This window comes from Falco cherrug, chromosome 2 (genome assembly GCF_023634085.1).
Source record: "Falco cherrug isolate bFalChe1 chromosome 2, bFalChe1.pri, whole genome shotgun sequence".
NCBI lineage: Eukaryota > Metazoa > Chordata > Aves > Falconiformes > Falconidae > Falco > Falco cherrug.
Window position 1 is genome coordinate 14,676,957 of NC_073698.1, and position 27,955 is coordinate 14,704,911.

The 27,955-nt window shown below is 36.2% G+C and overlaps 1 protein-coding gene across 4 annotated transcripts in view; it reads left to right on the forward strand.

Annotated features, from left to right (window-relative positions):
* CNTN5 (contactin 5) overlaps positions 1-27,955 on the forward strand; it is a 678,276-nt gene that overhangs the window by 540,336 nt on the left and 109,985 nt on the right. For all 4 annotated transcript variants that reach the window (XM_055703125.1, XM_055703128.1, XM_055703127.1 and 1 more), the window contains 3 exons: positions 753-889; positions 2,854-2,983; positions 5,139-5,289. In XM_055703125.1, coding sequence (XP_055559100.1) covers positions 753-889; positions 2,854-2,983; positions 5,139-5,289 — 418 coding nt within the window. The remainder of the gene's footprint in view (positions 1-752; positions 890-2,853; positions 2,984-5,138; positions 5,290-27,955) is intronic.

A 27,955-nucleotide genomic window follows, 5' to 3' on the forward strand; every position in this document is an offset into this window, starting at 1 on the left:
ATTAAAGATCTGCTTCTCTGGAAAAAAAAAATCCTTGCTTTTTAACAGATTATTACATGAAACTTAGATTTTAATGATAACATATATACCTAACAACTCTGCCTTTAAAAAATGACTGGTTTAACATTGATTTACCATGTAATTCCTGATGAATGCTGGAAATCTCATGGGTTCTGTGCTTAGAAACATTAAAAGCTTTTTCTGTCTTGAAATACGAATTAAACTCAAGACATTTTAACAAAAATATGTGCAAATACCTTACAAAATGTCCAGTCATTCATAGTTGAATAGATCATGATTCCTTAGCAAACTGAGAAAACAACATGAAACAGAGTCTATAATGATTGACCTCTTTACCAAAAATTAAATAGCTTAGGTCTTAAGAAGTTACTAAATATTCTGTTGTGACTACCAAGCAAATGTTCTTAAGTACAGTAGTAAAACATGCATTAATATATAGTACTGTAAATGAGTCCATTGGACTTTATTAAATCAGGCAGATTTCTATTCCTGTTCATGATATTATTCACTGCCTGGTGTCATTACAGCATTTCCTTTAAAGTTATGGAGTTTTGTTAATTTTATTAATTTCTCTTTTGGTTTTGATTGATTTAAAATGTGTTTCTGAAAGTAAGCTAAGCTTTGTAAAGGCCATAATTTAAGCTCTGTAATTGATTACATCTTTGCATATCAGCTAGAGACTTACCAGTTTATATGGTTTGTATATAGCTTTTATATGCTTTTTCTTACAGCCTACCCACATTGGGTGGAGAAACTTAATGATACTCAATTAGACAGCGGAGACCAGCTCCGATGGGAATGTAAAGCCACTGGAAAGCCAAGGCCCACATATCGTTGGCTGAAAAATGGAGCTCCTCTCTGGCCTCAGGTACGTTAGATGAGGAGTCACCAGCATGTTGCATGTTTCTCCTTTCATTCAGATGAAGTTGGTTAAAGAAACTACTGAAAAGTACAGAAATTACTGGTTTTTTATGTTAGTTTCTTAAGTGTTAGTATACAGATAGGTTTTCTATGCATGTCTCCTCTGAACCATCTCAAGCAATGTAAAATTCCATTAATCAGCAATTCTCCAAAATATTTGGGAGGCAGAACCTTTTGAGCTGTGTCTGCAACAACATCTGCCATTGTACTATAATGTACATCTAAACAACCTCCATTAAGTTTTGGTGTTTGCTGGTTGTGGGTTTTTTTTTCCTTTAGATAGTGGTATTATGCTGTTTGTATCTATTTTTTTTCTGTATAAAAAGATAGTAACAACTCAGAGAACAGCTGTATTTGCTGAATCAGATTCCTTCATATTTCCCCCAATGTTATGCTATTTACCACATTTTGCTTGTACCTAATCATACTCTTCAAACACTAGCAGGATAATGTAAGAGGTACAATGATTATTATATTTTCATCAGTTTTCAACTCCATTAATTATCTGCAAGTAACAGAACTCACCATCAAGACCATAAAAATGCTCCATGCAAGACTGCTAGAAAGTAACACCTTTAAATACAGTCACATATTTAAATACAGTTATATATTTTAAAAATAGACCTAAATGAAATTCTCTTTTTCTTTAGAAGACCACTCATGGCCTGGCCTGCCTTTTATTTCACTTTGTTCTGTTTCTATCACTGAATCATCAATTCGTCAGCTCACATCATGTGGGTTTTGTCTAGCACCTTTCCATTTTTATAGTCTCAAATTATTTAAAGTAAAGAAAAGTTTTGTAAATTTATTTCATACATTTTTGCAGATTAAAATAAAGCTGTTCAATCCTGGGAGAAAATGTCTTCATTTGTAAATGAATTCACAGAATAGATTTATGAATATAAAAGATGTAATGTCTTTCTTTTCAGTGAATGTGGCTTCTATCTGTGAACATCAACCAATTATGCAAACAATGAGAAAGGAAACATAAATATAGTTTACTTTTGAAGCTGTGAGGCATTGAAAATAAGGTTATACGCTTTTACTTTATCCATTTCTGCCTTTTTAGATGGAGCTATTAGTCCTGAAATTGAAGCAATTTAAATATCTGTACTTTTTGTTTTTCTGATTTTCCAAACCATTAGTTGCACCAGGCTCTGAAATTTCAAATTAAAAATCAGTTTAAACTGGGGCCTTACAAGTTTTTTCGGTTTCCTCTGTACTCCCAAACACTTTATTCTCTATCTGCTTTTGTTAAACCTACAACTGTAATACTGAAACCTAGAGAAGTTTTATAGTAGAGTAAATTATTCATTATATAGCTCCATGAAGTACACATTTTCAGAAACGGCTATTAATGCCCCTTCTCTGCCAGCTTTGGTAATTATTTTCTACTAGTGGACCTTTCAAATAAGAAATTTGCACAAATAATGAAGGAAAGCTGACTCTCTCACTCTTGTTCATGCAAGCAATCTTTCTCATCTACTTTTATGAGTATAGTACCATGACTGAAACCAAACCTTTGCTAGAGATCTGAAGATCTTCAGATATGTTACATCCACAACAGACTTTTCGCCTCATTGAAGTTTCCAGGGTGAACTGCTTTTAAAAATCATGTAAGGGTAATAGCAGACAAACAAGCAAACAGACAAAAGCAAGCCTTGGAGGTAGTGAACTTGCACTGAAAAATATTTACCTTTACATATCTTTTGAGTTTTTTCTGCATTGCCCCACCTGTTTTATTCTTGTCATTCTTTATATAACAAGAAAAAAAAAAGTAAGCCCAAGGAAATTTGTTGCTCAGATTTCTTTTAACCTAAAGATGTCTTTTGTCCCTTTGCCTAACAGCATAGCGAATTTCCAATGCCTGTTTACTTTTATAGATTGTTTTCAATTATTATTCCATTACAGAGCAGGATTGAGATGGTTAATGGCGTTCTGATGATCCACAGTGTGAACCTTTCAGATGCTGGAATGTATCAGTGCTTAGCAGAAAATAAGTATGGCACCATTTATGTCAGCGCTGAGCTGAAAATTTTAGGTAAGTATTATTGAAAAAAAGCAGACACTTCATTTTTTTCCCATTTGGTAATTACATGTGTTCTTGGTCTGTTATAAGGAACAGCATCTGCCAGTCCAAACTTAGCAGAGCAGGTAAAAGTTCATTCCTTTTTATTTTTGTTATTCATGTGTGAGTGTGTCCTTTGCTGCTGAGAGAGCACAGGTCCTTCTGTTCATTGAAAATTTTATTTCATAAATTACTGACTCAGTTACATTTTGTGACTACTTCTCATATAAAGTTATTTCAGTTCAAATAAATGGAAAAGTATTTTTTTACTCCCTCAAAAATAAGTGCAGGAGAATAAACTTAGAGAAATTAAATATATTTTTGTCTCTGTTAAAATAAAATTATTATTTCTACCAAGACCATTATTCAATGTTAATTAAGCATGATCTTATTTTTAAAGGTGTAAAAATTCCTTGTGAAGTCACCAGAACTGATTGAATACTGAAAATTACATACTTGTAATTGGTCCATACTATGGTATGGTCCATACTAAAGCAAATACACTACATAGTTTTACCTGGAAATACAATAATATTTTCATTATTCTGAAGCTGAAGTGGGCAGTTAATGAAGACTTGAATCATGTCTTTCCAACACTTCTTTTCCTTAAAGCAAAACATGGTAACACACAATGGGACAATATTGATAAGAGGACTTCCACAGAGTTCAGTGAGATCCTTATTAGAGCATGGTATAGCTGGAAGACAGGTGTCTTTCAAAATAATTCAATGGCCGTATCAGAGATTAGAGGTCTCTGAGATGCTCAAACCTTGCAAATTTCAAAATCTGCACCTGGGCATTATTCTTGTAAACTCCCAATCAAGTGAATAATAACACTGGATTTACTGAAATAATATTTGAGCTAAGATTTACTTCTTCTGAAGACTAGCCTATCTAGTACATTTCCATTATTTTCCAGCTGGCCGACATTAGGATTTCACTGATAACTCTTCAAAATATTTCTGTCTAGCCATAAATTGAACCCTACAGTCAGTGCCTGCTTTCTTTCCATCACTTTCCTTTGTCATTTATGATTCAGTCAGCAAAGACATTCCTGTTGGTTATGACGTTCTCTTGCTCTGTTCTCTATATGTACTATAAAATAGGTATACCTATTACATCAGGTAGTTGTACATTTTCTTTGATATTCTCTAATACTGGAAATGGCCACTATATGTTGTAGCAGTAGAATCATTTTGTCACTTGTGAGATTGTACCCCTGTTTAATTTTAACCATAAGGTTGCATTAAAGAAACAGTTATGTTTAATTTTCTGGATTACTAAAGGGAAAAGAACAGAATAAATTGTCCATATAAATATCTCTGGTATGAAAATTACCCAAAATAATGGTACAAAATTCCTACATATTTGAGGCAATGGAGAGTAACATGTTCCTATATGAGTAGCTGAGATAGTGCAGAAGGGGCTTTGGTTTTGCAAAACTGGTTTAAGAAAAACAAACAAATGAGATTACTTGAGAACAACTGTCCTTTCTAGGTGTGAAATTAATTAGTGTCATTTTGTGATACATTTATTAGCTTAGCTCACATATATAACCAATGGGACTTCTTGAAAAGTGAAATACTAAGAGCAAGACTTGGTTAAATATCTTCAGTGAAGAAGTTCTCACTCTTTTTTTCCTAGTATTCTGAAATTCCCAGTATTCAGACAAATATAAAAAAGGAAAGCAATGAAATTTCTCTAAGAGTAATATTTTTTGTAAGAATTAACTGTAGGGAGTGCATTTTGGACAGTTGCAAAATTTAAACTTCTTTTCATTTTGAACTAGTTATTTCTAACAAGTTAAGTATGAAATCCAAAAATTTTTGAAAAGGTGTAGCTAAATTAACTGTGGTATTTAATTTCTAAAACTGTTTGATTTCACAGTCAATGTTACTTTTGTATGCTGATGTAAAGGACATCTCACTAATTCATAACTGAATTAAATTATAGACCTGGCATCTAGTCTTGATTACTGATTTCAAATATTTTGTAAAATTCCATCTAACCTGTGGTGTAATAATTTCCAAGCCAAACCCAAATGTACTACTCTAATATTTTATTAGAAGGTAATGAAACAGGAAGTTGTGATTATTCTCTGTAGAGTTAACGTCCTTCTTTTTAACAGCTTCAGCTCCCACTTTCCCCCTAAATCAAATGAGGAAAACAATAATTGTTACCAAAGGCCAAGAAGTTGTCATTGAGTGCAAGCCACAAGCCTCTCCAAAGCCAACTATCACCTGGAAGAAAGGAGACAAAGTGTTAAGGGAGAGTAAGAGGTCAGAAGCCTGTTCGGTAAACTAAATATTGTGTTTGCATGTTTGATTCTGTGACATGAATATATGAAAATACAGCAAGCAACAAGAACATGTATATGTTAGCATGGGTATGGCACAATTATTTTGTCAAGCTGATTCATCTGTCAGTAATGACTTTATTGTTTCCACAACACTGAAATGAAAAACCTTGAAATTGTTCAGAGATGTAGACAGATGAAAAGATATTATTTTGGGGGTCCTCTCTATTTTCTGTTACTCATTTAAAAAATGTTTCAGTTACATTGTGGAGATACTACAAATTCAGTGTATGAGGGTGTTAAAAGCATAGAGGCTAAAGTAGTCAGGACCACATAAAATAACAAATGTGCTTTTTCATTTGAAATAATTTTAAGAAGGCAGATTTGCAGCTTGATCACAATGGAAGTCTGTCTACAAATAGCTTTAAAATGACTCAAAGAAGAAAAATATGATTCCATTATAGGATGTAATTATACAAGTAATTTCTGTACTCAGCAGCACAATCTGTTTAACCGAATATGTTTGATTAAATAAGTTCTGTCCAGCTCTGTACATTAGACATAGTTTAAAAACGGCAGGTTAAATGCCAGCTGTAATTGCAATTTACAAGATTGCACTTCTGTACAGTAGAACAGTTTTGGCAGCCTGCACATGGTCTTTAAGTACACAGAGCAATCTTATCTTCTTTCTGGTAATGTATGTGAATAAACCACTTAAACTGACTTGTATGGCATTAGGCAAAAAGATAAAAGCAACGCCTTTTGGTTCATTTGTGCAATAGTAATGAAAGCAGTAGAGCACATCTGTCCTTGTTAGCTGCAAGAGCCATTTCATTCAGGTGAGTTTTATTTTTGTCTCATGCCATTTGTTTTGTTCCGAGAAGGAAAAATGGGTGACTTTTCATGCCATATTGGCTCTTTGGGAGAGCAGAGTGAAACAGCATTATATGTAACATTTTACTAACAGGTATGAGTTGTATAGTGCATGTTGAGAAGATACAACAGAATGATATTACAAAGGTGCTGATAATATCAAATATTTTAAGACTGGTGCCTCTATGCTGTAGCTACGCAATTGACTTTTTCATTACATGACCTTCCCTTCTCATCTCCACAAGACTCATGATGGTTTCCCTGATCACATGTAAATCACTTTTTAATCCAAGACCAGTAAAGCATTTTGGTAATTACCTGATGCTTGTGCAAACGTATGACTAACTCTGAAGTAAAAATCTGCTAAAAATAAGAACTGAAGCTACATTTTTGGTATTTGCAGCTTTTGATACTTGCTTATTTTGACAGGGGTTGGAAGGGGAAATTATGAAACATGGAAGACAAAAAGTTTCTTAAACTATTTAAAATCTTTGAAAGACTTGGGTTGTGTTCAACTTAATTTTTAGTCAGCTGTTCAGGGAGTAACTTGTGTCATTCAGAGCAGTTTCCCTGCATCTGCTGTTTATAGAAGGGTGGGGTTGGGGGGAATATCAGGAACTCAGTTCTTCCTCTGCATATTAATAGAGTCTATCTAAAGAAGAGATGAGGAAGCCTGTCATGATTTTGGGAAAGAAAGTGTAAATCAATGCAGGAAGTATGTGTGTTTCCATGTTTTAGCCACTCTGAGAAGGAACCATTGGAAGGGAACTATGTATACATTTTTTAAAAAGGAATAATGTGACATGGTGAGCACATCTACACACTTTTAAAAGGGGATTTCTTCACAGTCTGCTGATAAAGATCCCAGCAAAAAATACTAGGAACTGTCATGTGATGAGTTTACATTGAATGTTAAACTATCAAAGATTTCGGGGAGGGGGGGGTGGGGGAAGCATTCTGATTAATTAATAAGGAAGGGCAAGGACAGAACAGTAGAATATATTGTTTTTCTTTTCTGCCACAGCTTATTCCTCTTTGCAAGTTCTTGTACAAGTGCATATTGTGTTTTATTTTTGCCAAGTCTGCCACCCAGAAAAGGAATTTGCTCCATGTAAGCACATCTGTTAGGAAAGTCTCAATGCAAAAGAGACCTTCCCCTCTGTGGTGAAGAAGAAATTCCACTTGACTAGCAGGTCTGTTATCATCTAATCCACCTCTTCCAAACTTAGTTGCCTCCTTAAGTGTTCCTCCATACAACTAAAAGCTCATTGACAGAAATACCTCATGTGACATTTGCATTTGTAACTGAGCAGAAGGCTGAGCTTGTTCCTGTGTGACTCATGGCTGGGTGCAGTTCTCACTGCAGTCAGACCTTGACTCTGGCTCCTGGAATTTAATGCAGTCCGAAAGCCTCAAATTTTTCAGATTCATTCAAAAGGCTAAAGCCACTCACTTGGCAACGTAAATGTGGAAAGGGTCTTCAGGAGTTCCATCCCTTGGTCTGTTTCTCCCTTTAAAGAAATTATCCAACTCAAGGTCTTCATATTCATAGCTTGCCTGTACTAGGTTTGCTCTCACTGGTGAGCAATCATTATTCCGAGCAGTCATATCATTTTATTCCACTTGGAAAACATCTATTTTATAACAGCTCTTTTGAACTGGGTTCTGAATGAGTGGCAAGTTTATAAGATAAGAGCAAAGAAATTAGGATATTCACAACTATTTGCTGATGAAAAGTATCATTCTGAGTGTTACAATCTTATAAAAGTTTTAAATTTGATGAAATTACTCCTATAGAAACACACTTATTTCGTAAAGCTTCCACAGCATTCACAATTCATTCTGTTCACCAGAGGTGAAGATCAAGACCTGCTGCAAAAGCCACATTTTAATGAAATAAAATATATGGTATTAGGGATCTACTATGCAGAAGATTAGGACTTCCAAAGAAGAAGGCATAGTCTGTGAAGCTTACTGATACAGGACATTTAATGATCGCTATCAGCATTTGAAAGGAACTACACATAAAATTCAAATCTCTTTAATATATCATTCTCTCAGTGAATCATTAATACATTCAAACATTTGTACATTCAGCATTTTTGCCTAAAAGTTAAGAGGAGGGGGAAAAAAAGTTATTGTTATACTTCTGTTTTGGAATTAGAACACACCTGAGCACAACAGCAATGGGAGTTGTGTAGGTAGAGAAACAGGTTTAAGCTGCATATTTTCATCAGTTAACTCACAGTAATTAAACCTGTTAACTATCCTTACCAACCACTTGTTTCTGGACTTCATTGTCTCACATGCTGATAGATGACTGTGTGCCATTTATGGCACCTGTGGTAATGTGTACTCTGGTTATTGATTTGAACATTGAGTTCCTTAGTCCATAATAATTTTGTAAAGAACTTTTGAATCTTTTAGTTCATAAGTCGTTTTGTTTTTGTGGAAAAGTGGATTCTATTGGGATCCAAGTCTGGAAAAAATATTTTATGCTTTGATTGTAATAAAATGTTTGGTTGGAAGTTTGGTTTAGTTCCTAAATAGGAAAAATTGGGCCCTTGGGCAAGAGTACAGTGATCAACAAACATTTTTGTGAAGTTTCTGAAATATTCCGATCAGATACTTCCTAATCTGTAATCAAGCCCTCATTTACTATTTTAGCAACAGCTTCTAAAGAAAACCCAGACCCAAACTAGTCAGACCAGGAAGCCAGACAGGAGTCTGTTTTTAATTAAATGGTTTTTAAAAGTTATGTATCAACCTCAAAGAAGGCAACAGAAGTGATATTTAGTGACATTATTCTGTGTAGACAGTAAACTTTATAACACACAGTAGACTAGACTGGAATCTGCAGTCAGTTGCAACAGTATGAAACATGAATAGTGCTATTAAAGTCAATGATTAAATTCTGGAGAAGCATTTTTTATGAATTCTTTCAGTTCCTGTGTTCAGGCTTCTGTAAATTGCAGGTACTTTCTAAATGATTTACTACTGCCTAAAATTTTGGAAGCTATTACTATATGACCTGTAATCTCTGTTTCATCACTTTCTTAAAGTCACCTACTTTCTTGTTTAGATTGCCCTGTAGTAGTGACTACAGCTGATGTTGGGGGGTCATAGATATTTACAAAAAGCATTGTAAATCTTTGTTCATCTGTTTTTCTTCTTTCTCCTACATCTAAAATATTATTCTCATTAAACTTGTATTGAATTTTTACTCTAGTTCATTATTTCCATTACATATTCATTAATTATAGTAAAAATAAAATAATTCAAAAGCACTCTAGCAGTGCAAAGTGTTCTATTGCATCCCTATTTTTCCTTCTTTCAGAGGAGCAAGAAATAAAAAAATAGCACAATTTAACCAACAAATGGGTAACTGAGGAAGCAGGATTTTTATAGTGCCAATTTTGTGCTACTTTGTCTTGCTTTCGTTTCTTTTCCTTTTAAAGCTTCTCAATAATGCTTATTTTATCAATGTTTCTTGTATATCTAAAATCAAGTGTAGATTAATAGTTAATCTAAACAACACATATCTAAATACAGTGATGTAGAAACATATATGTATCCACTGGCATTACAATTCTGCATTGACTTCTCCCTTTCCATATGGCACAGTCTAAGCTCTTTCTCATGACAGAACAAGCTTTGCTGAAAACTGCTAACAGCCTCCGAGGGTCACATTCACAATAGATCTCCATGAGCTGAACAGCAGTGCCAGTATCTCTATGGTCATCGTGCAGTTGCTCATATTCATCTACTTAGCTCCAAAGTTAATTTTGCCTGAGGACTTAAATATATGAAGTATTTTTTTGGAGGAGCAGAAATTGTAACAGTACTTCACCTGCCACTTCAACTGAGCCATTTTTCCTATGGAACAATTAGTTTCCTGCATTCCACTTCTGTTTGAAGGAGTTTGGGAAGTTGAGGTGAAGAAAACCTTTGGCACGTTAAGCAATAGCCTGGCCTGGGCTTGGCCAGGACACAAACTTCAACATCCATATTCCTGAAGCAGACAACATGGTGGGGTTTTGTATTGGTTGCAAGTGGGTATAACCTTTGTTTTCCATGTCCTTTGAATAATATAAAGGAATTACAGAACAGCTGAAAGTCGTAGGGACCTCTGGATATCACCTGATCCAAACCCCCTGATCAAAGCAGAGCCAGCTGGAACAGGTTGCTCAAGGTCATGACCAGTCAGCTTTTGAGTATCTCCAAGGATGGAGACATGGCAGCCGATCTGAGAGACTTGTTCCTATTCCAGCTAATCACCCCCTAAGAAAGATATTTATATGTATAGTTGGAATTGATGTTTAAATGGAATTGCCTGTATTCCAGTTTGTGCCCCTTGCTTCTTGTCCTGTTACTGGGCACCACTGAGAAGAGTCTGGCTCTGTCTGCTCCCATCAGTGCACATATCACTTAATCAGTGTGTCTATCAGCTGGCAGCCTCTGATTTATAGTACATATAGCCATATAATGAATTAATATCAACACTACCTCTATGACACGTGAAATTCTAAATTCAGATCTGCCCCAACCTGCTTGGCCACCAACACTTATACAAAACCCACCCACTGTGTATTGCCATGTAACAGTTACTGTCTGCTTGACATGTTCTTTATTTACTGTGCCTCACCTGGGATCATTGGAACTGATTTGGAGCCATATAGAAGCCATTAGAAGCTGTACGTTGAAAAACAAAGTACTGGATATAATAGTGAGAGCTCTGACAGTCATTTTAAATATCACAAATAAAATTAGTGGATACTGAAAACAGGGAGGCATGAATATTTGTAAAGCTACCGGGCATTAAAAACCTGGAGAAATATTAATGAGGAAATTCTGTCTTCACAGTAGTGAATATAACATTTCAAGCCACACATTGACCTACGAGGAACAGGAAAACAGTGAACAGTACCCATTAACTAATTGAGAAGCATCATCTATAGGTATTAAATGAAGAATAAATCCCCTGAAGGGAACAAATTGTTCAAACCATGTGTAACAATAGACAAGGGTGTGAACTGAGGCTGCTGAAATTTTGCCTTTACCTAAACTTGCATCGTTTTCTGGTTCTTCAGTTATGTTTCTTTAACATTCAGCAGCTGTGGAAGAGCTCAGAGAAAAGAAAAAGAAAGAGATCTCATATGGGGACATGAAATTCCCAATATTAATACAGGTTTTCTACATTCTTGCCAGACAGAGACACAGGGAAGCCTGACACTATTAGCTTTTATCTACCTTCAGGTTAATACTGAAATCTTTGGACTACAAAAGTAGTTGCCATGTATGCCTAGGTATTTCATCTGTCACACTGCTATGCTATTAATGGAAACACATAGAGCACTTAAATCTAAAATATCATCATCCTAAAACTTAGAAGTGGACATGGTTTTATATTTTTCTGGTCTCTCAGACTTCATTTTCGGTTTTGACAGGATCTTATTACAGTTTTGCTATTTACTATATTTAAGGATCTGTCAGTGTTTTCATTATAAACTCCTACTTTAATGGCTTTATAGCTCAATTACTATGAAAAAAAAAGAAGAAAAAAAAGAATGGTGTTTCAGAGCAGAAACAGGAAAAAATATATGAGTTTGCAGGTGAAATTTGTATTCAATTTTATAAAGCGTTTTGGTTAGTGCATGTTGTATTATGTTTTAAAGATGAACATGTATTTGTGTCTAACAGAGGTACGCATTTATATGCTTTCTTTGTAATCAAGGTGGTAGCTTCCCAAAAGCTACAGTTCCATCCAACTGTAGTATGTAATGCTTGCTTAAACTGAAAACTGCACTGCGAAGGCAAAATAAAGTATATATGTAAAATGGATTGAAAATTACTCCAAACTGTAATTTTCAGTTTCTCTGTTGGTCCCTAAGTTGCACCAGGCTCAACTTGTATCTGGCACAAGCTTTTCTGCACCTCTGTGATCAGTCACACAGACAGCACAGTACCACAGTTTACTCTCCTCCCAGTTTTTGGTGAAAACACCACAACTATGTTTTTCCTTGTAATAAAGATCTTCAGAATTAGTCCAACTATGGGAGCTGATTACTAAGCAGTTTGAAGATTTTGTTTTGTGTCCCCAGTTAAATATCCAAAGAAAATGGTTACTCATGAGTTTCAATTAATTTAACAAATAACATTTCCCACAGGCTAACAAACGAATTTTGTGATTATATTCAAGGAAGTTGTTATCTACAAGCTCCTAAGTGTCGTCTCTGAACTGAAACATCCCAGTCTCTCTTCCCAGAAATAGTATTCAGGACAATACTTTCTATTATTTCTCCTTAATACAATACTTTATATACTGCTATACATCTATTTAGGCACTCACTGACTTTTTAGGGAAATAGTGTTTAATTCTAATACAGAGGTGTATGTTTAGGTAACAGTGCATTGAAATATACATCATTTTAGAAAAATAATCTCTTCTTCACTCATTGGGTTGATGTTTGAAGAAGTGTTCCACCATATCTCACCAATTTTCAATTCAAATAGGATTTAATTGTGTAAAAAGAGATACGTACAGTAACACACACACCCCGCCCCGGCCTCCAGCTGCCTTGTCAGCAGAGTGCAAGTCTCACATAACTACTCTGCAGTATCCATCAAGCACATGCGGATATTTTGGACCTTTTCAGGCACCTAAAGACATGGCACTAATTCTTAGGGACCTGAGTCACACCCTGTATAACCTTGCTTTTTGGTATTTCCATACAATTGCATTTCTTCATTTTTTTCTGAGTTACTGTACTGTAAGTATCCCAGATATATCCCATAGTCCTACTGAGAAGAAAAATCTGAAAACCTCAACCTTTTTAAGTTGCTAACAGCCACAAGATATTTGATCTGCTGTATATGCCTTGAATATCTGCTTATACAACTTAGTTGATTATCAGTAGAGCAAACAGTTCATGAATTTTCATTCTAAGATTAATTTCTCTGCTGGTGTTACTGTGATTGTGCTGGCTGTGATGGCTGATTGTGCACCACACAGGCAGAATATGGCAAATCATCAGTCACCTAAAGGCTTTTCTTTGTTTAAGACCATTCAGACTGTGACTTTCAACATCATTTTTCTGTAATAGAAACTTCATCTAAAATTCTTGGGAATTCAAAGGTAACTTCATGTCATCAACTGATCCCTAGATTCCCAAGTGGCAATTTAGTGATGTTAAACCAGCAAAGAGACAAAATGCTGAGGACATTAAGAAAGAGAAACTTCATGACAAAAACTCTTATCTTCCTGAAAGATTTCTGCAAGTCTTTTCAATTTTTGCATAAATCATGGTCTAATTTAGCTCTGGCAGGCTCATAATTGGAATTAGAGATCTGGTAATAAAGTAGAAAAGGGAAATGATGACTAAATAGTAGGAAACCTTGACTAAATAGTAAAAACAAACAGTAAGATCATCCCTTCACAAAAAAAAAGGATCTTTGTTCAAAAGCAGCAGTTTCAATAATTGATCGTATTACACACATGAGTTCTGACTACACAATGATTTTGGCCACGCTTCTAAAAAAATCTTATTCATTACTTATGTTCTACTGCAGAGAACATGATTAAAGAAACAGTCCAGTACCTGTCGTGGCTGAGAAGTTTCCTGCTTTGTGGACCTTAGGCAAGAGATATACTTTTCTATACCTGTGGGTGCAGTCAGGTCTGGTTTCAGCGACAAAGTTAAACTGCTGAAATTTCCTTCCCTCATCTCAGGTCTCTTGTTTACAATGAAAAGATTTATGGATCTGATTCAGGTGAAAAACAGCCCCTTTATTTCACATGAGCTATTTTTTTTGCTAGATCGTTTCCCTGGTCAACTGATCACACAGATGCAGACACGCATGTGCCAGAGAAGCCCGGGAAGGATTGGAGTGACTGGCCATGGACCAAGACAGGTGCTCACATCAGAGGAATGTCCAGGACAGCACACAAAGCAAGTCTTACATTTTCCTGCCTATATACGCTGTACAGCAGTTAGAGCAGATGATTTACCTGCACAAGTAAATTAAAAGCTGTCCTGTAATGTTGCCTGGGATTGCACTGGGATGCAATCAGCCATGCTGTTAGGCAGTTACCCCCTGGCTGAATTTTAGCCTGCATCAAGTACCTGTCCCCAAGTAGTCCTTAGGCATCTTAGGACTCTGTGCATGCCAGAAGCCATTCCTGCTAGGCTGTCCATGTGCTGCCACCATGTTATAAGGGCTAACAACATTTAATAGAATGGAAACAGTTTTGTGATAGCTGGCATCAATATATTGAGGGAATATGCCTATTTATTTTCCTGATAGTGAAGTAATCACTGTTTAAATTGTGCAGCACGAGAGTCTTATCTCAGCCAGAATCTCTGGGCATTATCACTGAAATAAGACAAGATAAATACTAATTACTGTTGCTCAGTGACTTGTTACCATATAGGGATAAAATGTTTAAATTCTGTAGGCACCAAGTCTATTTTTAAATTAGAAAGTAACAGAATGTTAAAGAAGACGTTCCCAAGAAATTGTGGGAAATTTTTGAAATGAACCCAGATTGTTTGGACTGAGAAATCTTGTCAGACCCCAAAACACAAGCATATAGTTTGAGTGTATCTTTTAATTTATAGCACCCTAAAGGCCTAAACTACATTTTAAGTGGTGCTCAATATTTTGTTAGATCTGCTAATCAGCATCCATGATCTGTGTGGAGACTACAAGGATCTTTCATACATAGGCTGCTGAAATTCATTTTTCACTAGAAAGCCACCTTCCCAGGGAATATTCTTCCTTATCAGCCATAAGTCTGAACTAATTAGGGTGGCTTTTCAACAGATAATCACCTATTGCATCAAGATTTAGTGATCTTTGGGGATATATTATTAAATCTGTTATTAAATTTCAAAATTTAAAGGGAATTTGTGATGCATTTGTCATTTTCTCTCACATTATAGCTAACATTCTCCAGTCTGTCAATCTTTAAAATCTATGGACTCTCAGTATTTGCACACTAATTCCTCCCTGAGAAGAATGTCTATTCATATTCTAAAAAGTTATGTTTTGCAGAAAATTAAATTGTATACAGAAACTGAAACAAGTTATTTGATATCTAGAAAACAAGTATGGTGTAAACGTGCTTTCTAATGGGATTAGTTACAAAAATGAATTACATAAGTCTAGAAAACCACAAACTACAATTAACCCACATAGTCTTGATTAAAAAAAAAAAAAAATCCTTTTTCAAGACCAAAGATTTTCAGGCCTCTGTCTAACTCTATGAAGAGATTTCATTACATGAATGACCATAAACTTACTATCCAATCAGCAGTCTCAAAGGTGTATTTCTAACCAATATATGACAATGAAACTACATCTTATCTGGCAAAAAAAGACCCTTTAGATCAGAACAAGGTATATCAGTTCTGTTTGCACTTTTGTATTTTTTCAAGTACTGTGGAACATCAGTCTTTGCAGTTGACAAGGTTCAGTTTGCTTCACTGTGAAAAAAAAAATATATTTTTTCTCATTGAAGTTTGATGCTAATTTATCTATAATGAAAACCAAGGTATCCTGTTTAAGTAAAATGGCAATTAGTACCACAAATCAGTATCATGCTGTTAACTGATTATGAGTGAAAGAAACTATTTCTAATATGATCTAAACTGATTATGAGTGAAAGAAACTATTTCTAATATGATCTAGTTGTGTATAACACCAATTTTGCCATGGCAAATTACTAGTGTCAGTGAAAATCAGATTCCTCTGATGTTAGGGACTTACATGGAAGTAAATTTTCTACATACGCATCTAAGGCTCTTCTATCTCCCTTTTTTTTTTTTTTTTTTTTCCCGGTGGCTGTATACAGCTACTGTCCCTACAGCAAATAAAGGAAAAGAAAGCCAAAGCGATAAGAATCATAAGTGTAATGCACACAGGAAGGTTAAAAATATACCAAGACTTCTGTTAGTAGACTAGCCTTGAAAAAGAGAAAACATTCTAATAAAAGCAAACAGTCCAGGCATTTGATACCTGCGTAGATCTTTAACGAACATTCCTCAACCTTGCCCTTACCTTCTGCTTTCCTCTTGCTAAATCCTTTTTTTTAAAACAATTTCTGTAGTTTCTGGTTTAAAACTTTAAGAAGTAACAGCTTCCAAGTTAATTAATATGCCATTTTTATCAGATTATTAAACATACTTAGTAAAATTATCATCAATATTAATATCTGTTGCATTTCACTGGACTTGATATAATACTAAGCTTTTTTTCTTCCCCTGCCACCATAGCCTGTCATCTCTGTACACAGTCACTAATATGCTCTTTGTATTATGCTCATTGGCTATTATTTCTTTGCCTATGTGCACAGCAGACATAACCAGCCGAAAGCTGGGAAATGTATAATTTAAATTTTACCACAGTGTCATTAAATTAACTATGCTAAAACCATTGAAATGTCCTTAAAGGATTAAAAATTTATAGTTTCCAGTTAAAAACTCAAGAAGACCTATAAGAAAAGTGTGTTATTTTAATATGCGTGACTTAAGGTCACAGTGCATAAAATCCCCTTATTGCATAGTCTAATATTTTTGAATATGGTGATATGGTATTGTACCAATAAAATAAGGTGATATGGTATGATAGGAGTATAATTATATAGGAATCAGAAAATGCACCTCTGAAGCCACCAGTTCTACAAAGTTGTCAAACCACAGAGCAGAAACATCTTTCACTTCCCCTTTTTTGTTATTTTTGTAGGAATGACCGCTTTCAACATTCTCAGATCAATTTATTACTGATTCTTTGGCAACTACAACTACCACTATTCAAAGGAATCTTAGTCTTCTGACTGTTTAGTGACTGTTTATTACTCATATTTTTATCATTGTATTTTTGAAATTTCATGTCATCTCTTTCCTCTTCAAAATTTTCTTTACTGTTAAATATGTACAGCAGCTACATAACCCCACGAACATCTGATGTACTTCATTTATCACTGTTAGGCCAGGTGACATCCATGTAGTGATAATATATATTTGGTTTTTTAAAAGAAACCCTTTCATCCACAGAACATTAACTCTTCATGATTTTGAGGTCAGAAATGAAAAATTTTTCTGTAGCTTGGCTGTAAATCTATCATAATCCAAAAACTAATGAGTCTTTCATCAAAGCTTCTTGTCTAGTAAAAATCAAAAGACAGCTCTCTGCCCACCAAAACAATACAAAAATAGGTTCCAGATGAGAAAAAGTCCAAACAAACCTACAGATAATCTCAGCCTATCTTGATAATTCCTTATCCCTCTATCTACAGAAATGAAAATCCACAAATTTCTTTGACTCATTGAAAACTCCTATTTTCCTGATATAGCAACACACAGCTTTGAAACACCTTATTTTTCCACTCTTTTTTTAGCAGTAATTATTTAAAGTTTCCTTTCTACAGTTCTGGTACCTCTTTGCTGTGAATGGATCCTTACGTCCTTTAGTAACAAGCCTTTCACATTCACCAGTCCAAAGCAAAATGTGTATCCATGAGGAGCTAGTTAGTAAAGACTTACTATAAATATCACTTTTTTTCATAAATCTCTTCTTTATTTTCCTTTTTTTTTTCTTCTATTTGATACTATTATGTTACATTGCAGTGCTCCTGGAAAGGATGACTGTTACAGAATAAAGATCAGATAGGATTTCTGGAAACCATCTAGTCCAATGGTCCGTTCTAAAAAGGACTAACTGCATTAGGTTTCTCAGGACTTTGTTCAGTCCGGTCTTGAATATCTCCATGGACAGAGATTCTACAACTCTCTGTTCAGCTTTTTCCAGTATTATTTTTTTCCTTATATTTATTCAGATATTCTAATTTGTGTCTGTTACCTCTTACTCTATGCATCTTCCAGTCCAGCTCTGTACTGCCAGTAATCTCCAACAGGTGGATATAGAGAGAAAAAAAAAAAAAATCTACCCTTAGCCTTCTTTTCTCCAGGTTGAAGCAAAAAACATTTATTAGATTCTACTCATGTCATGTTTTTCCACCCCTTGATCATCTCTGTGGCTCTCTTCTGGACTAACTCCAGTATGTCTTTCTTCTACTCAGGGCCCCAGACAATCCCAAAAGAAAAGTATCAAATAGAGGGCAATGACTGCCTCTTTCAACCTGCCAGATGCATTTTTACTAGCACAGTTAGGAAGGTGGTTGACCTTCTTTACTGCAAGGACACATTGCTGACTCATAATCAGCTTGGTGTCAACGAGGAGCAGGTCCTTCTTTGAAGACCTGCTTTTATTTAGTCATGCTGAATCTGTATGTGTGGACAGAACTATTCTTTACAGATTCAGAACTTTACTGAGGATCCTGAGGTTTGTCTCAGCCCATTTCTCCATCTGTGGAGGTCCATCTGAATAACAACCCTGCTCTACAGCATATCTATCACCCCCTCAATTTGGTATCATTTGTGAACCTGCTGATTGCACTCGTTGCCATTGTACAGGCCATTTATAAGGCCAGCAAACAGCTGTGGCCCCTCTGTAAGTCTGTGAGGGATGCCAACTAGCAACCAGCCACATGCTGAATTTTATATCACTGACTGAGGAGTTTCAAAACAGACAGTGCAACCAATTCATCCCACACACACCCCCAAAGAAGACCCTAGTGATGATCACCTGCCTGTTCCTCCTTTACACAAATGCTTGGTCCAGGGACAGCTGGCTTTGATGTCTTCTCTGATGAGCTTTCCCCATCAGCTGCTCCCAGGGCTCTATGCCTATCCCAAAGCTGCAGCTCTACAAGTGTAAATGATCTACAGGCCAAGATCTAGGAAGATGGCTGTTGCCAGAAGTCATGATTTTCCAGTCTCCCCCATCTTGTGAGTTTCCATCTACTGTCCCTTTGAGCATAGTTTCCAGATGACCTTCATTTCTTGTTTCATGTAGCATTGGCTTTTATCTCTTCAGCCTCTGAGAAGACCCTATCAATTGCCTGTCTGTACTCCCTGATGTCTCAGAGTCTGCAGGCACTGCAGCACTAACAACTGCCAGGTCCCTCTGTTAGCGGTGCTCCAGCCAGTTACATGGCTGTCCCTCAAGCACCAGCTAAAGAGGTGCTCAGGCCACTTCTTGAGAGCAGGCAGCTGAAGACAGAAAGCACAGACTGCTCCTAACCAGAAAGCAGCCAACAGAAGCCTTCTGTTAGCTGTTAGAGGCAAAAGTCTCCAGAAGACAACCTTCACCAGTAACAGCAAGTCACCAGAAGATGCTAGAAAGAGAAGGTGGGAACTGCAGCAATAACAGTTTCCACTTGCTGTGCTTTGGCAACTGTGTTTGTTCTATAACTGACTTTCTATTGTCCATTTGTATTTTTTTCATCTGGGATGGGAACATACTCTCCACTTACCTTTTTCTCAATACTTTCCTGATCACTTCATTTAATATACACCTCATATTTCTAAAGAAAAGATAAGTTAAAAAAAATTAATCTCTTTTATAATTATCCTGCATTATAAAACCAAGCTAAACTAAGACTTTGAAATTCTTTCATCAGACAGTGTATGGACTCGGACTGAGGTTTGTGCAGAGCAGTGGCTACTTTGCAGCAGGCTGATGGAAGGAGCCAAACAAGATTGTAGGAGATGAAGACTCAGAACCCTGCACTGTGGCAACAATGCATCACCCGGGATTTTTCTCTTCATATATAGTTTAATAATCAGTGACTCAGTTGTGGTTGAGGTGTGGGTCCAGTTGTCCTTCTCCATCCCAAAATTCTCCTGTCTGCGTAAAGTTTGCCTTTTAACAAACAGCATTTTTGGATTTTAAAGGCATTGAACTGAAGAAAACAGAGCATTTCTTTGAAAGACTATTTTCTCTGCAGCGCAAACCCTATTGTGGTTGTTTTAACAATCTAAATAATAAACATCATGTAGATGTTAAAAATCTTCTTTTAGAATCTGTAATGGATAACACTAATTTTCTTTACAAAAGAAAGGCACCCTACATTCTTATAGAAGAGTAAATCAAGGTGCCAAAGCCATGTGTTTGTAAGCTGTTTGTAAGCTGCTAACAGATGTAATGAAAACAGCATGGTGTTTAACACAGACATATCCAGAATCTTTTACAATTCAGAAACTGAAATTGCTTATATTGTAAGTAAACTTTCTCATAAATGAAGCTAAATAAGCTAAATAAAATATTAATAGTAATGTACCTTTAATTTACCTTAGACCTTGAGTGGATTCAGGAGAAATTATGCTAAACAGTTCAGACTTTGTGACTGACATCTCTGTAGCTGCAGACAAATCTTTCTCAGCCTATCTCCTTGCTCTAGCATTTCTCCTCATTCTGATTTCATGCATCGGTAAGCTCTGAACACCGCATCTCAGGGCACACCATGTACTAATTTTGCTCTGACAACCTTTTAATGGGAATTATAACACTTACTACATTTTTTTCTAGGTAAAAACAAGTGAAGTAAAAGACCCTCTGTGTTTACATCACCTGGGTTATATGACAACAGAGATGCTGTTTTTCACTGTGAGTTCCTGGGTGTAATAGCAATTAGCCATAAACAGCACCATATACTTTATCTCTGTACTGAATATCTTTCAGATGAAAAGTAGTATTCGTGGGGACTTAGAATTCCTAGTACCTCAAGAGCTACGTGCGGCATTCAGAAAGGTAGATCAGTTGAAGTTTTCATCTATATATTCCCCTTAGAGGTAATTTTGCCTTGAATCAGTTTTTCAACACTTCCTCACTTTCGCATGCAAGGCACAGAGTATTACTGTAGTTGTGTTGTTATGTTTTGTTTGGGGTGTTCATTCTGTGCCCCTTTTCAGGATCAAGGCCAATACAATAGCTCTTTGCTGTCCACTGCGTACCCACTCAGGGATATCATACATTCTCTTTGATATTCCATTAATACACAGTGGTGTCTAAACACTAATGTCAGCTTAAAAGGCTCATGCAATACAGGCTTGAATTTAAGCACATGTGCTTTTTCTTTTAAGACATAATTCCTGCTTGATGTTTGACTTCAGCATTATGGGTTAACTGCAGTTCCATGTGACACTCAGATAAAGGCATATACCTGAGAGTATAATCCAGATTTTGTATTGAAGAGAATCCCTTGTGTCTAATAAAAACTCCTATAAAAAGAAAAGCTTGCAAGTACAGCAGTAAATGAATCCTTATTTATTAAAATTCATTTATTCCTAGAAAGGGGTTTCCTGTTCTGTTGACTATAATATGCCCTACAATACTAATGAAAAAATTGTTACTGCATAAACATAATATTGAAATGAACTAATTCAGACACTTCCAGCAGGACCCCAGAGTGTAGAGAACTGTGTAATAAAACTGATGGTACATAGGTCAGATAATAAAACTGGGAGCACTGTTCATTTGCAGATATCCTCATTTTTTAAAAAAAAAAAATAATTATGTATTTAAGCCATTTTAATTTAACCCCTATCTGTCTGCTACTTTTTGCTTGTTTTCGCAGGGGGATTTTTTAGATGTAGATAAATTGTTTTCAGGAATGGAGTACCATTTTAGGAATTAAGACATAAAATTCAAAAAAACAACTTCTACCAAGTCATTGGAATTAAACTCACACATGGAAATAACTGTGGCGGGTTTTTTTATGGCAGTTATGTGACATATACTGTGCTACCATTCATACAGCTTTGTGAAGACATGAAAAGCATATTGCCTATATTCAAAAGTCTTGGAACTTGTAGCACCATATTCTCACCCTGTCATCTGTTTGGTCTGAAGATGCTTGACTGCACAAATGGCCTAGCAACAGGTAGCTCTACCTTGCTGGTAACTCCTCTCCAGGTAACTGCAGAGAGGGAGTACCATTCCCCTTTCCAGCTCATTAATTTTGTAAATACACAAAATAAATGTTTCTATTTACCTCAATGTATCATCTGATTTCATTTTCAGAGGACCAGTCTTCAGTTGCTTTTCTTTCCATGGACAATATGTTTCTCTTCAGAGCCAGGCACGTTCCTTAGTAGTGCATATGGTTAAATTCTCAGTGATGTGAGGTCAGCTAAGAAAAGCCAAAGGTTATCTTTGGGTATCATCTCTTATACTCCAACAGCTTCTTTATTCAGCATAACACTCATTTTTATACTTTGATTAATTCTATTCAACATGAATTCATGGACATTAAGTGAAAAAATACTGTAGTTTAGAAACTTTATTTTGTCTTCCTTTCAAATGACCCAAACAGCTGTTTTTTTCTCCTTGCTTTATTTCCCTATGCAATACCTCTTTTTGTTTTCGGTTTGCATCAAGACGTCATTTGCCTTTCTGTATATCCCCTTTACCCTCCATCACGGCCTTTTTTTCCAATTTCTGTGATAATTCTCAAACTGTTTATTTATCCAGTCAAGTTCTGGACCCCTTTCCCACAAGTAAGTTTTTCTCTTTGCTTGAGATAACAAATTCCTTATAGCTGTTGCAACTTTGACTTAATAAAAATCAGCTTTCTCTACGTTCAGGTCCTTTGTCCAGTGGGTAGCTTCCCAAATTTTCATCTGTAATCAAGTCACTGAGCTTCTGCCTTTGTTCCCAGGTCCTATGTCCAGAATGATCAAGACAGTGAAAAAAAAAAAAAAAAATTGAATAAAAGTCAGTTGTCTATTGTGTTCAGGAATAACTGCATTAACCATGATTAATAGCTATTATGCAATCCACACTATAGTCTCCAACTGTGACATGATTTTAGGAGGGATTTGCTTGTTTGCTAATATTTCAAAGATGCCTGCCCAAAACTAAATCTGATCCTTCCTGCAACCATTTCAGACTTACAGACTTCCTTCATTGATCAAATGGAAATGAATGAGTTCTGAGAAGTTCATTATTTTAAAATATCATGTCTAATATTTTCAGTACTTAAGTATTATCAGAATGTAACTCTAACAATTAAACGTCTCTCTCTTTGGGGCTTCCCAGTAGTTCTTGAAGTACTAATCTGCACTATGTTGTGAGCACAGTAACAAAAGGTCAGACCTTATTACAGCAGGGCAGCCACAGACAGACGGACTGCTCCATCTGCCCCGTCTGGGAAGTGCTTGGATAAAAAAATGGCTGGAGGGCAGACTGGAGAGGATCTGAAGGGAAGGGTGCTCTGGACATAGAAAATTATGTTAAAATTCTGCTTAATTTCTACGTTGAAGCCAAAAGAAAATCAGGCAAGTACTTTCCTAAGGTAGAGGAAAGTATCAAAACTATATAATTAATTGTGCCTTTAAAGCATTTGAAAAAGGAAATATTTGATGAAAAAATTGATAACATTTATTGAATTAGCTGAGCCTTCACTATGGCTTTAATTACAGAATTGACTGAAGCGTTTCACTGGTAATATTGTAAATGGCAAAGAATGGCAAAGTTTGCATTCATATTTGCACAATACCCATTTCAGACAAATAATGGAGAAAAAGGTAAAAAAATGCTGAGATTGATCAAGAATAGCTCATCCAACAAAAGAAGTGGCTCTTCAGTGAACCGAAAGTGCAGGAAAATGTACTCTGCTTTAAAGCCCTCGATTCTGGACCTCAGAAGCAGTTTCCTTTCTCCTTAAATGTTGAGGACAGAAAATTCTTACTCTAGATTGTGGCATAATGTTCTTTAGCACAGTGTTGAAACCTTGCTAGGAGAAAAGAAACACCTGCCACACTTTTAATGCACATTGTGGAAGCTCAGACATTTCTCTGCAGCTGCTGTCATTCTCCTTAGCAGAGTGATTGAAAAAATGAGTATTGGTGCCCCAGGTTCTTAACAGCACTCCGTGGAGCCCTGCGGTAGATTGCTCTGTGGCATTATTATCCTTGTACTGTTAAGTTGGATTTTGCACTTAGCAAGTGGAGGATTTTGATCAATAGGAAGGATTCTACACAAGGGATTCCATGGATAGGCATTAAAGCTATTGAAGCAAGTAAAAGAAGTCTCAAGGAGTCTTGACAAATTATAAACTGCTGCTTTTGTCACATTCTCAGCAGTAAACTGACCGTGAGCAAAGAACTGCCATCAGAGAAGGCCAAAATGAGAAACAGTTAAGCACTGCAAACTGGCACCTTTTTCATTTTTTCAGAAATAAGTTTCCCATTAAAAGATTCATAGGCTGAGCCTAGAACATGATGAAGAAACTGAAATGTCTGACTGAATATTATCCAAGCTGATTATTTTTAACATTTAAAACTACCCCAAGGGATTACTATCCCAGGTCTATATAGAGAAAAAATGTTATCTTTCAATGAATGCAAATTATTCAAAGTCATGAAAGAAAGATCAAAGAAAGTAAAAAATTGAATTCAGGTAAAATCAGAGGATCACAAATGTTGAACAGCCACCTCGCTTGTCATTTCATGGGTTCATAAGTTTTTAGCCAAAAGGTATCGGAACATAAACCTGACTGATTTATACATATCCTGTAATTTCCTACACTAACATCTGAATTGAGATCAACAATTTCATAAAAAGTTATTTCATACTCCAAACAAAGGCAGAAAATTGAATGGAAAGGAAAGGAACAAATAAAATTGCATTTATTCTTTGGCAAAAAAAGTTTTTTGTTATAACGGTTCAGCTACCAAAAGTGTGCAAATAAAACACATTATATGAATATCTTAGTGTCGATTGTGCTAGGCACTGCTCAAGCACATGCAGTTCCCAAATGGGGATGCAAGTTGGTACAATGAATGATGCTTATCTAAGCAGGTTTCATTCTTTGTGGAAGAAATGCAATTCATTATTTATATTCCAAAAGTTAAGATGAAAAGCTTATGTTTTCTGTATGGAAAAGTTCCAAGTAGCAATTTGTCCCAGGACACGTTGCTTGTCATGAGACACAAACATAGCATAATAAAAGACTTTGAAGTTTTATTACTGGTATTGGTGAGACTGACATTCAGTATGACACATGAAAACAATAAAAATATTTCCTCTGACACATGCTGAAGCTCTCATCAGACCCTCTTTGAATGCTAAAAACTGTCCATAAAAGAGTGTAGGATTTGATAGATATTTTTTCAGTAAGACATTGTAAGTGCATTTCTTGGTTAAATGTATAATCCAGAAAAAATACATCTTAATCTAATTTGTAAACGTTCATCTAGACGCTAATTTTCTACTGCAGGAGAAAAATTACTTCTGTTTGTTTATAAATAGGAGCTTGAAAAACTGTGCACTTAATTAAACATCCACTGACTGATCTGATTGCCCTGGTATATCTTCAGAGTTTATGATTTATAGACAAGCAAAGGGTCATGGGAGCCATTTACCACATTAATGGTGATATATGAGAACAGCCATTTTAGTCTGCAACGTTTTATTAAAAATCTTCAGGTGCAGGTTGTAACTACAATGCAGGTTTATTATCTATCTGCCTCTGTATGTGTTGCCTCTAAAAAGCAATAAGAATCTTTGATTTGGTGGACAAGATCTGAGGCCAAATGATGCCCTGAGAAACAGATGGTGTGTGAATGGGAGCTGTGTGAAACAAGCCAGCAGAAAAATGAGGCTGTAACTCAGACTGTGCGGTACCCAAGCTTGAGTCATATAACATTTTCTCTTTCAAACCAGAAATCTAGAAGCAAATGAAACTCATAGATGTTTCACAGTACACAAACCCCTAATTTGGACAGAGTCACGTCCCTGGTCACAAGGTTCCTAGTATTTTGTTTCTCCACTAAACCAACTCAGTGAGACTCTCTGCTAGCTGACATTATAATGTTGAGTTGTCTGTCTTCCCTTCCTCATTTCTTTTACAGATTTTTTTCATTCTCAGCTGTTATCCCCTTGTTTTAGAAGTCCGTGCATTTTTAGTTGTTACTTGAAAAGCCAGTTCAAAAGCTGGGCTCTTGATTTGTAGCCCAGGTTGCTAAAGAGAGGTTCATTGCTAGTAGTTTCTTGACTAGATTTACTGCTTTTGGTAGCTCTCTTTTCACAATGCTTTCTTCTCACCCTTCTCCTCTTCAAGGTAACTTAGATAACTGGATTTCTTGACACTTCTGTCGGGCAGAAGGGACTGTATATGTAATGTATCACACAGGAAAAGTCAAGGGGAGTTTACAGACCTGTACCATCCCTGCACGCAATACAGAAACACGTCAAGTTTCCACACTGTGCTTTTGGGATTGCTGGGGGTGTTGTAGCTAGGGCCACTTTGTTTTCCTTGACTCCAGTGTCTTTTTCTCTCTTGCCCCTTTGCTCCTGTGCACAACACAAATTTCCCTCCTCTTGTCTCCATCATTTTCCTTTGTTGGTTTTCTCCATTTCAGTTACCTTGGACTAAATGCCCTGTCTAGTAGGTGTCCCTTTTGCATTCATAAATACTAATCAATTTTAAAAAACACATTTCACCAAATATCACAGGATGTAAAAAACCCATGAGTTTTTATTGATAGAATATCCATCCAAGTAATGTACAGTCAAGACTAATATAGAGAGGTGGGTTGTTTTGGGTGGGGTTTTTTTTGTTTTATTTTAATCAAAAATGTTAAGCACGTTATATATATGCACAAACACATACACACACTCTTATACATATTATATGCTTATACACACACACACACACACACACACTCTTTTCTATTTACTTAAATACTAGCAAGGATCAGAACCAAAAGTCTGTGAAAACCAGAAAGTGCTCTGGATTCATTTCGATAGCTACTCTCAGCCCTGCTTTTCATTCAGATGTTATGTGGCCCTATCATAAACATTTAAGTGTCTTCGTGTGTTTTAGACAAGCATTCAGCCGCAGCAGCTTCTTGATTGCATCCCCCTCAGCCTCGGCCCAGACTGCAGGAGAGTATCTGTGGAGGAACGACTATACTGGGCAGGAATCTCATGAGTTCCATGGTCACCATGATCCCCGCAGGTGTGACTGTCAGCACGGGAGCTGCCATGTCTCTGACTATTGTGTTGCCTCACACTCCACTTTGGGCAAAACTGGTTTACGTTCTCTTTCTCAGCAGAGACTGAGGGTTTGAGTCACGTCAGGCTTTAGCAAACCAGAAGACGGGTTCTTTTTCTAAGCCTGTCATCCAGTCTTTTGGTAAGCAGTAAAGCAAGAACTGGTCAGAATGCTGCACACATCCCAAAATACCCATCCAAGGCTAGCGATGTGAATTGTCCCAATATGCTTATTCCTGTCTGCTCACTATAGGGAGAGAGAACCAGGCACGTAGTTTAGGCAATACCCAACACCCTTAAGTAGCTGAGTTAAGACAAATTCCATCCTCAAGATTTCACCACAAAATGCAGTTTTCTGTGATAAAAAATCCACACAGATTTTTGGGCACAGACCTAAGATCTTTCTATCTGAAGAGCATTCCAAATTGTAGTGACTCTCCTGCCCCAAATACTCAAGCAGACCTTCACTTTCATAGCTGCAAGCTTACAGAGTGAGACTTATTAACTCCCTAATACTATGTTCTTCATCCAGCTGTGTTTATAGCAGAGTATGTACACTTGCCTGGAATTCTGCTTTTTCTCTCTTCCCCCTTCCTGGAATTTTATCTGTCCTTTAATTGCTTTTTTTTAGATAGAGTTTAGTTTTAATTTAGCTTCAGAAAGGAAGAAGCAAGGCTCTAATATATTGGATGTTTAGAACAGATCTTTGAACGACTGGAAACTAATATATTTCACCAATATTTTTAGTTTGGAAGGTCTCCCATTACAGCGAAAACAGCATTGCTGTGACTTGTGCCATGTGTGTTGCATCTTCATTGTCCTTGGCACTTTGTGGATTAGGATCTGACTTTTTCCAGTCCTTTCTCTAACATTTA